Genomic DNA, 15,303 nt, shown 5'->3' with positions numbered 1-15,303 from the left:
AGGGACCAGAGCCCCGGTGACACCACCCTTTATCCTCGGCCCTAAGCCTCAAGGGCTTGGTTCACTATGCCCTGTAGGGAGAAGAATGGGTGTCTCAACATAAAAATACCCATTATTGTATATCTAGTGTCTACATATGGTTGGAGGTCTCTCGGCTTGTAGTTTGTAGGGAAATTGGATTACATGGTTTGACACTACCAAGGAAGAATTGTACAGAATGACATCACCCCATCTTCTTTCCCGTAGGTGCTGGGTAGAGAGGTGTACACCTCCAACAACCAGCTGGGTGGGATTCAGATCATGCACAATAACGGTGTGACACACAACACTGTGTGTGATGACTTTGAGGGAGTCCACATGCTGCTGCACTGGCTCTCCTACATGCCCAAGGTAACCATCTGCTCTTACTGTCAACATTCATTTAGGCTTAACCAATGCAAATGTACCTTTATGCTGTTAGCTACTCACAGTGAAGCGGTGTTAAATTCAGAGGCAATGTTTACATTTTTTTCTACAAGTTCTTGAATGTTTGTCCCCCATAGGACCGCTCTAGTCCTGTGCCAATCATCAATGCCAAGGACCCCATAGACCGGCTGGTGGAGTTTATGCCCACCAAGGCTCCCTATGACCCCCGCTGGATGCTGGCAGGACGCCCCGGCCAAAGTTAGTAACCCCCTTTTTTTTTTTTTTTCCTCAGATTAATATTTCTTCAAAACATTTTACAGTACCCCACAAATGACAAACGACTACTTTTAATTTACCACATATTGTGAACTTTGTACCCCACTCATCACCAACTCTGTCTAATCTTTCCATCGCTGTGCAATAAAGGATCTTATTATTCTCTCTTATTGTACACGTGAGTTATTATAACAGTAGTCATTCATCCTCTCATCCAGTCTCACTCGTGCTTCCTCAGCAGGTGTGGAACAACAGCTGATTGTCATTTAAAGGTTGCTATGCGATATGTGCTGCTAATCTTTTGGGCAGATCTCCCTGAGGTCAGGGGTTAAACTAATTCTTGACTGTTAGAGAGGGTTATAGGCTTGATGTAGGGGGGATATTCCTCATTCAGACACTGTGAAACCTGGGCTCGCTGGGTGGATGAAGAGGTGGAGATGGATGGCTTAGGTTTTACATGCATGGTCAGGACTGAGCAGATTCCATATCAGTGTAATTACAACTTTTGGCAGAGGAAGTGACCGAGTTGCGGTGCGCAAAGCCATGTCTTCAGCAGGCCATGTCTAAAGCTGTGATGAGCGGGGAGGCTTAATTGAATGGTAACCTCTTGGACTAGCCCTGTCCTCTGTCTGCCAGGAACAGCAGAGCTGAGCAAGGCTCTTTGCAGCCTCATCCGTCTGAAGATTAGAGATCTCTGTTCAAAATATAAAACAAACTCTGCTTTTGGCTGCATGGATATGACATGAGTGTATGGTCAGCATCTGGCGGGAAAAATGTATTAATCTGCCAAATAAGGGCAAATTGTATTTCTCATTTACAGATGTTTACTTTGTAATAATCAATTATTAAAACTCTCTCGCTCTCCTCTCTCTTTCTGCAGCTCCAAAGGGCCCGTGGCAAAGTGGGTTCTTTGACCATGGCTCATTCATGGAGATCATGCAGCCTTGGGCTCAGAGTGTGGTGGTGGGCAGAGCCAGGTAAGGAACCACAACACTCTACTATTTCTAAGCAATATAGACACTATTACCGTAATTGCTGGACTATTAAGCGCACCTGAATATAAACCGCACCCACTGAATTATTTAAAAAATATGTATTTTGTACATAAATAAGCCGCACATGTCTATAAGCCACAGGTGCCTACCAGTACATTGAAACAAATGAACTTTTTACAGCCTTTAAACGAAACATGTCTTGTAACAAAAATTAAAACAGTAGCCTACCAAGAAAGTAATTGGTCACTATCTTCCTGTGCACTGAAACCACTGAAGTCATCTCCTACGGTGTCGGAGTCGAATAGCCTCAGAATTGCTTCATCTGATGTTGGATCGTTTTCATTGTCGCTCTCGTCACTTTCATCCGGAGGCAAATACCCCGCTGAGCTCATGCTGCCCCTTCAACATGCAGCAGTCCAGCCTTTTGAAACCCATTGATAGTGGATTTTTTGACAATGCTCCACGCTGTCAGGACCCACTGGCAGACTTGACCATAAGATGCTCTTCGCCTGCGGCCCGTTTTAGTGAAGGATTTCTCCCCACTTTTCATCCAAGCCTCCCACTGAACAAGGAGCGCCACCTTAAATGCACGATTTACACTGATGTCGAGTGGCTGCAAATACTTTTGGCCATCTGCTTTTCTTCCCTCTGAAAGCTTTTGTTGTCTTTCTGCACTGAGTCAGTTCCTCACGCTGCTGTTTCCAACGTCTTATCGACTCATTAAGGCCAAGCTCCCATGCAGCAGCTCGATTTCCTTTTCCAACAGCCAGATTTATCGCCTTCAACTTGAAAGCTGCATCATATGCATTTCTCTGTGTCTTTGTCATGATGGTGACAAAATGACTACCGTAATCAGAATGGTGAAGTGTGAGCGCGCTCGATTTACGTCACATGTGACGGTGCTCAGTTTTTTGGCGGCATGAATCTTGTGAAATGCATGTGTCCAGCATGAGGGAAGTTGAAGTAAGTTTTGCTAATTAGCTTAGCACAAATGCTAGAAGGTTTTGGGTACAGCTAGCATGTGCTAGTTAACATTGGCTCGTGAAACTACCTCTAACTTCACACTGGATGCAGATACATACAAATGGTATCCATGAGTTCATCTGACTCTGAGGTAAAGGGATTCCTTGCTAAAATCCCGAACTATCTGTTTAAAAGGCACTTACTATAGTGATTTTTATTTTTTATTGAAGCTCTTAAGATGGGAAAACATACTTTTTAATAAGTTGAACATGTGCTCTTTATGACAATGTTCAAATGAGGGGACTTTTTATTTTTTAAACAAAGTTGCACTACCAAAAGGTACTCGTTTGGAGCGACCCTCCCATCAGCCCTCAGTTTCATAGTTGTGTGTCCTGTCCTGATATGACCCTCTTCTCTCTCACAGGCTAGGTGGCATACCTACTGGAGTGGTTGCTGTGGAAACTAGATCTGTGGAGCTGTCAATCCCAGCCGATCCAGCAAACCTGGACTCTGAAGCAAAGGTGACATCCTTTCAATACCTATAATATGTTGTGTCCTAATTCAGGTTGTTTTACATGAACACAGAGAAATACACACACACACACTTACTGTAACCCTCTGTTGTCCTATCCTCAGATCATCCAGCAGGCAGGCCAAGTGTGGTTCCCTGACTCTGCGTTTAAGACGTCACAGGCCATCAAGGATCTGAACCGCGAGGGCCTCCCTCTCATGGTGTTCGCCAACTGGAGGGGCTTCTCTGGGGGCATGAAAGGTACCAGATAACTGATGTTTTGTAAATATCTTAGTTATACCTGTGTCTGTGGGTTTTCAGTCTGATATATAAAATCCCACTCCTGTGCCTCCCTCAGACATGTATGACCAGGTGCTGAAGTTTGGAGCCTACATCGTGGATGGGCTGAGAGAGTACCGCCAGCCTGTTCTGGTGTACATCCCTCCCCAGGCAGAGCTCAGAGGAGGGTCCTGGGTGGTCATAGACCCCACCATCAACCCCCGCCACATGGAGATGTATGCTGACAAGGACAGTCGGTGAGTTTCTCTGAACACAACCCAGGTGGTAAGGGAAAGCAACAACACATCTGCCAAGCTGATCCTCAACACTGGGCCCCATTCTCTCTACTATTATTCTGACATTTCACAATGTTAAAATAAAGTGGTGATCCTAACTGACCTAAAACAGGGAATATTTACTAGGATTAAATGTCAGGAATTGTGAGTTTAAATGTATTTGGCTAAGGTGTATGTGAACGTCCGACTTCAACTGTATATACTAGGCGGTGTCAGAGGAAGGCCCAAAAAAATGGTCAGACTCCAGTCACCCAAGCCATATAATGTTGTCTCTGCTACCGCAAGGCAAGCAGTACCTGGAGCGCCAAGTCTAGGACCAAAAGGCTCCTTAACAGCTTCTACCCCCAAGCCATAAGACTGCTGAACAGTTAATCAAATGGTCATCCAGACTATTTACATTATCTATGCATAGTCACTTTACAAATTACCTTGACTAACCTGTTCCCCCTGTATATAGCCTCCATTATTGTTTTTTCATTTGTTACTTTTTGTTTTTAATTGTATTTCTATTATTTGGTAAATCTTTTCTTAACTCTATTTCTTGAACTGCATTGTTGGTTAATGGCTTGTGAGTAAGCATTTCATGTTTTATTCGGCGCGTGTGATAAATAAAATTTGATTTAGCAAAGCACTTTCCAGACCGATTTCTGCTTCTACTGTAATAGTGTTTAGTCAGTGATGTTTGTGTGCTGTGTTGAAGATGTCCTCTGTTTGTTCTACAGTGGTGGGGTGCTGGAGCCAGAGGGAACGGTAGAGATCAAGTTCAGGAAGAAGGATCTGGTGAAGACTATGAGGAGGGTGGACCCGGTCTACATGGGCCTGGCAGAGAGACTGGGTGAATAAGATACACTCGCTTTACTCCTATTTTCTCTAAATCACACAATGATGTTCTCTTTTGCAAATAATCAACTCTTTCACAACTGCTCTTCTCTCTTTCTCATTCACACTCTTTTTCAGTTTCTCCTTTCCGTTCTCTCTTTCTCAATCTCTCTGTGAGGGAGGGATGGTAAATATCTAACGGAGTATGTGTGCTGTAATTCCCTGTCACTCTTGTTCTTTATCTGAGGGTGATCGTATCGTCCCTGCTCTGTTCCCTGGGGAGATGTGTCAATCACGGCAGGGCCAGATCAATCAGCAGGGCCTGCTCTCCCCCCACCCAACCCAGGCTTATTGATTTTCCTCTGGGCTCACAGGAGCACCATGGAGCAATGGGCCAGCGCCGGGCCTCTAGGGGCTGTGGTGGGGATGCTGACCGATTGGCTCTGACAGAAATCAATCTCTGCTGACAGGTAGCACAGCAGCCAGAGGTTCTGGAGAACAGTGTTGCAAAACAGACAGTGAAACAGAGAGCTGAGCCTGCACTCAGTCATAAAGAACCAACCAACTCTGGGATAATGAGTGGCGCTTACACACTATAGCATAAAACCAACACCATGCTAATGGACTGTAGCTTCTTACCTAAACACTCCTGTTGTCATGCGGTCATCACTGTTAACTCAAATCAGCCAGCCTCAGCCCGGTCAATTCCTGCCAGTCTGCACAGCGCGATATCGACCCAGAGCATATCGGACTGCTTTTCTCTACCACATCTCCGGATTCCTACCGCAAGCTCTGAACCTTTACACCGGATCATCGCAGCTAGCTAGCTACTATCCGAGTAGCTGCTCCTGGCTAACGTCTCTGTCCCGACGCAAGCACCAGTTAGCCTGGAGCTAGCCTCGAGCTAGGTGCATCTCCCAGCTAGCTGAAGAGGTCCATCAGCCAATTATTGGGCTAGAATACCTATTTTGCCAATTGGCCGGAATCCTTTTACTGCTGACAGGGAGCACCGCCAATCCATCACGACTGCTCTGCCGACGTAACCGTCCAAGGGGGTTTCAACAGGCTCTTCCGCTGAGACGTCCCCCTGAGGCCCATCTGCTAGCCCCAGCCCGCTAGCGGTCTGAATCGCCTTGACTCTAGCTCGCCTAGCTACTCACTGGACTCACTTGGCTACACATGCCTCTCCCTAATGTCAATATGCCTTGTCTATTGCTGTTTTGGTTAGTGTTATTGTCTTATTTCACTGTAGAGCCTCCAGCCCTGCTCAATATGCCTTAGCCGAGTGTAGTCCTTTTGTTCCACCCCCCACACATGCGGTGACCTCACCTGGCTTAAATGGTGCCTATAGAGACACGACCTCTCAACGCTCAATGCCTAGGTTTACCTCCACTGTATTCACATCCTACCATACCCTTGTCTGTACATTATGCCTTGAATCTATTCTTCTGCGTCCAGAAACCTGCATTTATTCTCTGTTCCGAATGCACTAGATGACTAGTTCGTATAGCCTTTAGCCGTACCCTTATCCTACTCTGTTCCTCTGATGTAGAGGTTAACACAAGCCCTGCAGCCCCTAGTTCCACTCCCATTCCCCAGGCTCTGTAACCGTAAAAGCCTTGGTTTCATGCGTGTTAACATTAGAAGCCTCCTAAGTTTATCTGCTTTAGCACACTCCACCAACTGGCTTAGGAAGGCCACCAAAAATCCTGAGATTTCCATCCCTAACTATAACATTTTCCAACAAGAGAACTGCCAAAGGGGGTGGAGTTACGATCTACTGCTGAGCGAGCCTGTAAAGTTCTGTCTTACTATCCAGGTCTGTGCCCAAATTATAATTTGAGTTTGTTCTTTTAAAAATCCACCTTTCCAGAAACAAATCTCTCACCATTGCTGCTTGTTATAGACCCCCTTCAGCCCCCAGCTGTGCCCTGGACATCCTATATGAATTGTTCCCCCCCATCCATCTTCAGAGTTCGTACTGTTAGGTGACCTAAACTGGGATATGCTTAACACCCCGGCCGACCTACAATCTAAGCTAGATACCCTCAATCTCACACAAATTATCAAGGAACCTACCAGGTACAACCCTACACCCATAACCATGGGCACCCTCTTAGATATCCTGACCAACTTGCACTCTAAATACACCTCTGCTGTCTTCAACCAGGATCTCAACGATCATTGCCTCATTGCCTGCATCCGTAATGGGTACGCGGTCAAACGACCACCCCTCATCACTGTCAAACGCTCCCTAAAACACATCTGCGAGCAGGCCTTTTCGAGCAGACCTTGCCCAGGTATCCTGGAAGGATATTGACATCATTCCGTCAGTAGAGGATGCCTTGTTGCTCTTTAAAAGTACTTTCCTCACATCTTAAATAAGCATGCTCCGTTCAAAAAAATAATTTAGTACTAAGAACAGATATAGCCCTTGGTTCAACCCAGAATTGACACAGACCTGACTGCCCTCGACCAGCACAAACATCCTGTGGGGTTCTGCATTAGCATCGAATAGCCCCCACGATATCCAACTTTTCAGGGAAGTCGGGAACCAATCTACTTAAGTCAGCTAGGAAAACTAAGGCTAGCTTTTTCAAACAGAAATTTGCATCCTGTAGCACTAATTCCAAAACATTTCGGGACACTAATGTCCATGGAGAATAAGAGCACCTCCTCCCAGCTGCCCACTGCACTGAGGCTAGGAAACACTGTCACCACAGATAAATCTAAGATAATTGAGAATTTCAATAAGTATTTTTCTATGCCCGGCCATGCTGTCCACCTGGCTACCCCTACCCCGGCCAACAGCTCTGCACACCCCGAAGCAACCTGGCATTCTCTATGGGTGTGCCACGGGGTTCAATTCTCGGGCTGACTCTTTTCTCTATATATATCAATGTTGCTCTTGCTGCTGGTGATTCTCTGATCCACCTCTACGCAGACAACACCATTCTGTATATTTCTGTCCCTTCTTTGGACACTGTGTTAACTAACCTCCAAACGAGCTTCAATGCCATACAACACTCCTTCCGAGGCCTCCAACTGCTTTTAAGTGCAAGGAAAACTAAGTGCATGCTCATCCACCGATTGCTGCCCGCACCATCCCGTTCTCATTGTAAATGAGAACTTGTTCTCAACTGGCCTACCTGGTTAAATAAAGGTGAAATAAATAACAAACTATTATGTGAATAAGGAAGTGTAGCTCATCCCAAACGTCCATTGACACAATGTCCTTGGCATGTTAGTTTCTAATGTTTCATAAATGTTCTCAGCATGCAGCTGGCTTGAATCATACTTCCGTGAATAATCCCTGTCTCACCATAACAGTGGTTAGAGCATTGGACTAGTAACCGGAAGGTTGCAAGTTCAAACCCCCAAGCTGAGAAGGTACAAATCTGTCGTTCTGCCCCTGAACAGGCAGTTAACCCACTGTTCCTAGGCCATCATTGAAAATAAGAATTTGTTCTTAACTGACTTGCCTAGTTAAATAAAGAAATAAAAAAAGAACCTGCTCAGTATGGTTTGTGTTGTAACCCTCCTGCTAATTTTGGTCCCCCTGACCCAGGTACCCCAGAACTGGGCCTGCCAGAGAGGAAGGAACTTGAGACCAAACTGAAGGAGCGGGAGGAGTTCCTGTTACCCATCTACCACCAGGTAGCCGTGCAGTTCGCCGACCTCCATGACACCCCGGGACGCATGCAGGAGAAGGGCGTCATCACGGTGAGACGACACTGTCACAAAGTCACGCTGAAGCAAAAGTGATCACAACAGAGATTGTGTCAGAACACTATGACAATGAAGGGTGTAATAGTGTCCCCCATAGCTATGAGAAGAAATTTTAGTTTTTCTTAGATTTTATCAAACTCATACACACAACTGTCTATGCGGTGTGTGAGTAACCAAGCCTGTATTACCCAGGATGCAGTAGCCTGGTACAGTTGATGAGATGCCTAGGGAATGGTGTGTTCGGTAGAGGCCTAGGGAATGGTGTGTTCCAATCTCTCTCAGGCTGTGAGATGTCTTTATAATTATCTGCTGATGACCCAGCCCATCACCTCAGCAAGCACAGAACAGCCCCAGGCAGGATTCCAGGCTCTCTCTCACACACGAGCTCACACACTTGAAACACACACTCATGTACGCACAATGAGTTACTTCATGAGAGAAGACTGCTGGGGCATTTCTGTATAAGAGATGACAATCTCTGACGCTCTCAAGATGCCTGCAAATGCAAACGCACAATCTGTGATTTACAGACACACAGATGCCCATTAGAATACGAAGGACCAATGGATGTGTCTCTTGCACTCAGTGGCGATTTTAGCATGTAAATCTTGGTGAGCCAATCACTGTGCAATGCTCCTAATTTCTGCTGGCCCGCCCCACCACCACAAAGCACTGAGTTAGACTGAAACACCTGCATTTTGGAGCTGCCTTACTCAAGAAAACAAGAGACCATGTGTGTATGCGGCTTTATTAACTCTAATTATATATATTTTTTTCACATTGCTTTCAAACTGATATGTGACACGTATTAATAACAAAATATGTACCTCAAAGCAGGTGTTGCTCAAAGCAGGTGTTGCTCAAAGCAGGTGTTGCTCAAAGCAGGTGTTGCTCAAAGCAGGTGTTGCTCAAAGCAGGTGTTGCTCAAAGCAGGTGTTGCTCAAAGCAGGTGTTGCTCAACTTCTCATATCATGATGAACAAATATTTTCAGTTCAAAATAATAAAACCTGTATGGAAATTAAGTATTGTCAGATATTAGACAATGTTTTGGTGATAACTACACATTATATGACTCTTATTTAAATGTTAAAAGTACTGTCAGCCAGTATGGCTTGTCTGTGAGATCCTCTCTGAAGCTCTGGTGTGTTTGTGTGGTTTGATGGTTTCCCAGGATATCCTGGAGTGGCGGACGTCACGTCACTTCTTCTACTGGCGTCTGAGGCGTCTGCTGCTGGAGGACACGGTCAAGATGAAGATCCAGGTGGCCAACAGCGAGCTGACTGATGGACAGATTCAGGCCATGCTGAGACGCTGGTTCGTAGAGGCTGAGGGGACTGTCAAGGTGACTGGCCACTACCTGCTCCTCTACTTTCCTTAAACCAGCCCACCACAGCACCGAGACACTGACGGTCACTGTCGGCTAGAGGCTGCAGAGTATATCTATACCTTCCTTTACGGTCTCATTAAAGTATGGTTTTAGTCATTTTCAAGAACCAATACATTCTGATCAGTTAAATTTCAAACCAAGAGTTGTTGTGGTCTTGGATATGGCTAGGTATAAATAACCTGATGTGATGGTGATAGAAGAGATTTCCCTCAGCCCAGACTTCTGCCTTCAGGGGTGACTAGAAAAAGCCCAGCTCCTGAGGTACACTGAGAGTATATCTTTAGAAGCGGCCGTCTTGTTAGCTTAATACATTACTCCAATCAGGACCGGCTATCTTAAGCTACAATTAATCCAAGCCCTGGCACGTGCAGATAGGAGTGCGACACGCTGTTTCTTAATTAAAATCAAACGGATAAAAAATGATTAATAAGGGCATTAAATGTTCTTGCGGGCTACAAGCAGGAGCGCTCTTAAAACGGCGTGAGGTCACACCCTCCCAATCTGCCTAAGCCCCCGTCTGCCTTTGTTTGGGATCAGAGACTGGCTGTGCTCATGAATAGGGATCTCTCTATCAGGTCCAGTCAAAAAGGCATCAGTGGTCTGCTTTGTAGCTCTTTCACTTCTGATTGAAAATATTATCCTATTTCTTGGTTTTCTAGTTCAAACGAGCAAGGCTATGAGATAATTATTGTAGTACTCTCCTGCTCGAAAATTGGTCAATTTGAGGCCAAACAAAGTCATCTTCCCCTCTTCTCTCTGTGGTATGTGTGCAGGCGTATCTATGGGACAGCAATGAGGAGGTAGTGGAGTGGCTGGAGAAGCAGCTGAAGGAGGAGGAGGGAGCCAGGTCTATCGTCGACGAGAACATTAAGTACATCCGCAGGGACCACATCCTCAAGAAAATCCGCAGGTGAGACAGACGGCCTGTTTAACAGGCTGATCACTGGGAACTTACCGGCCTTTAGATGTCCGGTAGCAGTCAACTCAAATCCTTGTATAGTTACCATCTGTTTATGCAGGGGGATTCCTGGTGTCAGGAAAGTGCAATGTCACTGATTCCCACAGAATCCCTTTATTACATGTAATCCTTTGTTTTGCTGTGCATTGCCTTACTTTTACACAATCTCTCTCTTTTCTTAGCCTGGTCCAAGCCAATCCTGAGGTTGCCATGGATTCCATCGTGCACATGACCCAACACATCTCCCCAACACAGCGTGCTGAGGTGGTGCGCATCCTATCTACCATGGATGCTGCCCCGGCTGCCACCTAAGCCTCATTTATACCTGGTTCTAACGTTCGTCCTTTGTCTTGATCTTGTCCACATTCTGATCTTGTTCACATTTTTAGAAAGGAATCGATTTTTGTGATCGTATCTTCCTGACCACCTCCGGAGTTAGTCAGGGACCCATTGTAAACGGATCAGGATGGTCAATCCATTTAAATCATTATACCGGTCTCTAAAACCATTGACAAGTAGCTCCATTGACTAATGGCATCAATAATTGTCTTACAAACAAATATATATATTTTGAAAGAATATCTGTCACAATTTGCATACAGGGAGGCACCAGGAAATCTGGTCACAATGCTTAGCGGATAAGAGACACATTTTACTACCATGTGTAGATCAAATTATATATGTCACATGCTCAGAATACAACAGGTGTAGACTTTACTGTGAAATACTTACTTACGAGCCTTTTCCCAGCAATGCAGAATTAAAAGTATTAATAACACAATAAATAAAAAATATAGAGGCTAAAAACAAGTAGTACAGAGTTGATGTGCAGGAATACGATGTAGTTGAAGCAATCAGGAAAGATGAGCGTATCACCAGTGTGAGTATGCAAGAGTCAGTGGTTTAAAAAAAATACAAGGGTATTAATCAGAGTCAATGTGGGCGCAATCAGAATGTGAATATGATCTGGACAAAGGACTCATGTTAGCACCAGTTCTAAACCTAGAGGGCCACTCTTCCCAGCCTGGTCCACTGTCTCCGGTGCACTGCCCCTGTGGAGGAACTGTGTTGGAAACTGGGGTTGGCGCCAATGAGTTTGTGCTGTTACTGATCAAACTGTTGGCAATGATTCTGGAGGGGAGGGGGGACTGATGTCCAGGGTAATGAATTTACACAAGTCTTACAGAATGTGTGTTCTTTTTGATAAACTCCTTTCTAATATTGAGTTGCAACCCCTTTTGCCCTGAGAATAGCCTCAATGTGTTGGGGCATGGACTCTACAGGGTGTTGAAAGCATTCCACGGGGATGCTGGGCCATGTTGATTCCAATACTTGCAACAGTTGTCAAGTAGGCTGGATGTCCTTTGGGTGGTGGCCCATTCTTGATACACATGGGAAACTGTTGAGCATGAAAAACCCAGCAGCGTTGCAGTTCTTGACACACTCAAACCGGTGCACTTGACACCTACGATAGCCCGTTCAAAGGCACTTAAATCTTTTGTCTTGCCCATTCACCTTCTGAATGGCACTCATACACAGTCCATGTTTCGAGTCTTAAAAATCCTTCTTTATCTACACTGATTGAAGTGGATTTAACAAGTGACATCAATAACTCATCATACTGTAGCTTTCACTTGGTCATTCTGTCATGGATAGAGCAGGTGTTCATGTTTTGTACACTCAGTGTATCTAATATATGTGTATATGTAAGTGCAATTTGAAACATTATTAACAAAGCAGAGACTAGAAACGATATACTTGTATAGCTAACATTAATGAGGCCAAGCTTAGGGACTACACAATTGACCAAAGTGGAAGCAGCTCTTCATCCATTTGCAATCTTAAAGAGCCTCTGTCCTATAGGACAGGAATACATGCATTGGGTTTTGGGGTGTTTTGATGGTTATCTTGAAAATAAAATGCCTGCAGATTGGAACTTTTGGAGGGAGCACTTATTTACTGATAAAACCCAGGGTAGTGAGTGTTGCATGGCACTACCGGGGCATTGTGATTGGGGAAAGTGGGCAGATCTGCCCTGGGCCTGGAGAGAAGAGTCCAGCAGGAGGAGAGGCCAATTCAGACCAACCACACGGGCCCTGGGGTGAGACAAGGGCAGGCAGACACATGCTGAAACGGATAGACGAGTGGCTGTCGCCTTACACACATTGCTTTGAATACACCTTACTGTTCTATTACTTACATCAGGCTTTAGTGCAGCACAGCTTGCTCTGTAGTATACTAAAAGTCTGACACAGAAGCAAACACTATCAATGGTAATTGTTGCCATAATGGTTTAAGAATGAATCGTTTTCTACCGTGGGGTATATTTTTGCCAATTATTGTAGCTTACCAAAAAACATGTTCAAAATGTGTTCTGTTTTTGTTCGAAATGTGAAACATTTAGGTGACTAATTTATTAAATGGCAATCATGTTAAAGAGAACTAGGTACTGTACACTGGAGTTATATAGTCAGTATTACAGGTGTGTTTTAAAATGTTCACTGTAATTTTGAGTTAATTATTGATCCGCAGTTCTTTCTCTCCATGGAGTCATTGGGATCAGTGTTTGCTATTAAAAAAATGTTTGCTTGCTCACTCAACCTCTAGGCCTGGGTCCTATTACTACAAATTTAAAATGTACAAAGTATCTGAAATGGAGCATACACAACAACTGTCATTTTATATAGTTTAATAACCAGTGGTGTAAAAATACACTACTTAAGTAGTACTTTAAAGTATCTGTACTTTACTATTTATATTTTTGACAACTAATGTACTTTCTACTCCATACATGTTCCTTGACACCCAAAAGTACTTGTTACATTTTGGATGCTTAGCAGGACAGGAAAATGGTCCAGTTCACATACCTCGAGAACATTCCTTGCCATCTACTGCCTCTGATCTCTGGCAGACTCACTAAATACTCATGCTTTGTTTGTATATTATGTCTGAGTGTTGTAGTGTGTCCCTGGCTATCCGTAAATACAAAATAAACTGCTGTTTGGTTTGCTTAATATAAGTAATTTTAAATTATTTATATTTTTACTTTTGATACTTTAAGTATAACACAGACTTTTATTCAAGTAATATTTTACTGGGCGACTCACTTTCCTTGAGTAATTTTCAATTATGGTATCTTTACTTTTACTCAAGTATAACAATTGGGTACTTTTTCCACCACTGTTAATAAAAGATAGATATTGATCTCAACTAGGCTGATGACATACAAGTGTATACTCAGGTCAAACTTTAGTCCAATTGTGGCCTGGGGTGGTAGAGCTGCTAGGGCCACTGGCTTCAGCACGCACATATAGGCCTACCATGTTGGCGTGGGTTCGATTCTGGCACAAATGCCGTGCATTCAGGAAGTATTCAGACCCTTGACTTTTTCCACATTTTTGTTACGTTACACCCGTTTAGAAAAAGGTTTTTAGATTTTTTTTGTGTATAAAAAAACAAAACATTTGAACTACATATTCGCATACAGTACCAGTAAAAACTTTGGACACACCTACTCATTCAAAGATTTATTTTTTTTACTATTTTATACAATGTAGAATAATAGTGAAGACATGAACTATGAAATAACACACATGGAATCAAGTAGTAACCAAAAAACTGTTGAATCAAAATTGATTTTATATTTTATATTCTTCAAAGTAGGCACCCTTTGCCTTTGACAGCTTTGCACACGCTTGACATTCTCTCAACCAGCTTCATGAGGTAGTCACCTGGAATTAATTTCAATTAACAGGTGTGCCTTAAGTTAATTTGTGGAATTTCTTTCCTACTTAACCTTTGGGAAATGTGGGACGGTAGCGTCCCACCCCGCCAACAGCCAGTGAAAGTGCAGGGTGCCAAATTCAAAACAACAATCTCATAATTACAATTCCTCCAGCATACAAGTATTTTACACAATTTTAAAGATAAAATTCTCATTAATCCAGCCACAGTGTCTGATTTCAAAAAAGCTTTTACAGCAAAAGCATCACAACCGATTATGTTAGGTCACCATCAAGTCACAGAAAAACATCAATTTTTCCAGCCAAAGAGAGGAGTCACAAAAAGCAGAAATATAATAGATCAAATTACTCACTAACCTTTAATGATCTTCATCAGATGACACTCACAGGACTTCATGTTACACAATACATGTATGTTTTGTTCGATAAAGTGCATATTTATACAAAATCTCATTTTCCATTGGCGTGTTTTGTTCAGTAGTTCCAAAACATGCGGTGATTTTGCAGAGTGCCACATCAATTCACAGAAATACTCATAATAAACATTGGTAAGAGATGCAACTATTATACATGGAACTTTAGATCAACTTCTCCTTAATGCAACCGCTGTGTAAGAATTTTTAAAAACTTTACGGAAAAAGCATACCATGCAATAGTCTGAGTACGGCGCTCAGAGCCCAAAAAAGGCAAAAAGATATCCACCATATTGTGCAGTCAACATTAGTCAGAATAGCATTATAAATATTCACTTACCTTTGATCATCTTCATCAGAATGCACTCCCAGGAATCCCAGTTCCACCATAAATGTTTGATTTGTTCGATAAAGTTCATCATTTATGTCCAAACACCTCCTTTTGTTAGCATGTTTAGTAAACAAATCTAAACTCAAGAGGCGCGGGCAAGTCCAGCGGAAATGTCGGACGAAATGTCCAAAAAGTTA

General features: G+C 43.6%; 1 protein-coding gene across 6 annotated transcripts in view; it reads left to right on the top strand.

Annotated features, from left to right (window-relative positions):
- Positions 1-12,555, top strand: part of LOC123998972 (acetyl-CoA carboxylase) — a 48,253-nt gene extending 35,698 nt beyond the window's left edge. For all 6 annotated transcript variants that reach the window (XM_046304265.1, XM_046304263.1, XM_046304261.1 and 3 more), the window contains 11 exons: positions 247-390; positions 543-663; positions 1,562-1,658; positions 3,064-3,160; positions 3,276-3,411; positions 3,509-3,686; positions 4,448-4,560; positions 8,113-8,267; positions 9,446-9,616; positions 10,435-10,571; positions 10,802-12,555. In XM_046304265.1, coding sequence (XP_046160221.1) covers positions 247-390; positions 543-663; positions 1,562-1,658; positions 3,064-3,160; positions 3,276-3,411; positions 3,509-3,686; positions 4,448-4,560; positions 8,113-8,267; positions 9,446-9,616; positions 10,435-10,571; positions 10,802-10,931 — 1,479 coding nt within the window. In that variant the 3' untranslated portion in view covers positions 10,932-12,555. The remainder of the gene's footprint in view (positions 1-246; positions 391-542; positions 664-1,561; positions 1,659-3,063; positions 3,161-3,275; positions 3,412-3,508; positions 3,687-4,447; positions 4,561-8,112; positions 8,268-9,445; positions 9,617-10,434; positions 10,572-10,801) is intronic.
- Positions 12,556-15,303: the final 2,748 nt, after the last annotated feature.

This window comes from Oncorhynchus gorbuscha, linkage group LG16 (genome assembly GCF_021184085.1).
Source record: "Oncorhynchus gorbuscha isolate QuinsamMale2020 ecotype Even-year linkage group LG16, OgorEven_v1.0, whole genome shotgun sequence".
Lineage (NCBI taxonomy): Eukaryota > Metazoa > Chordata > Actinopteri > Salmoniformes > Salmonidae > Oncorhynchus > Oncorhynchus gorbuscha.
The sequence above is the reverse complement of the archived record's forward strand: the minus strand, read 5'-3'. Positions and strand labels throughout refer to the sequence as shown.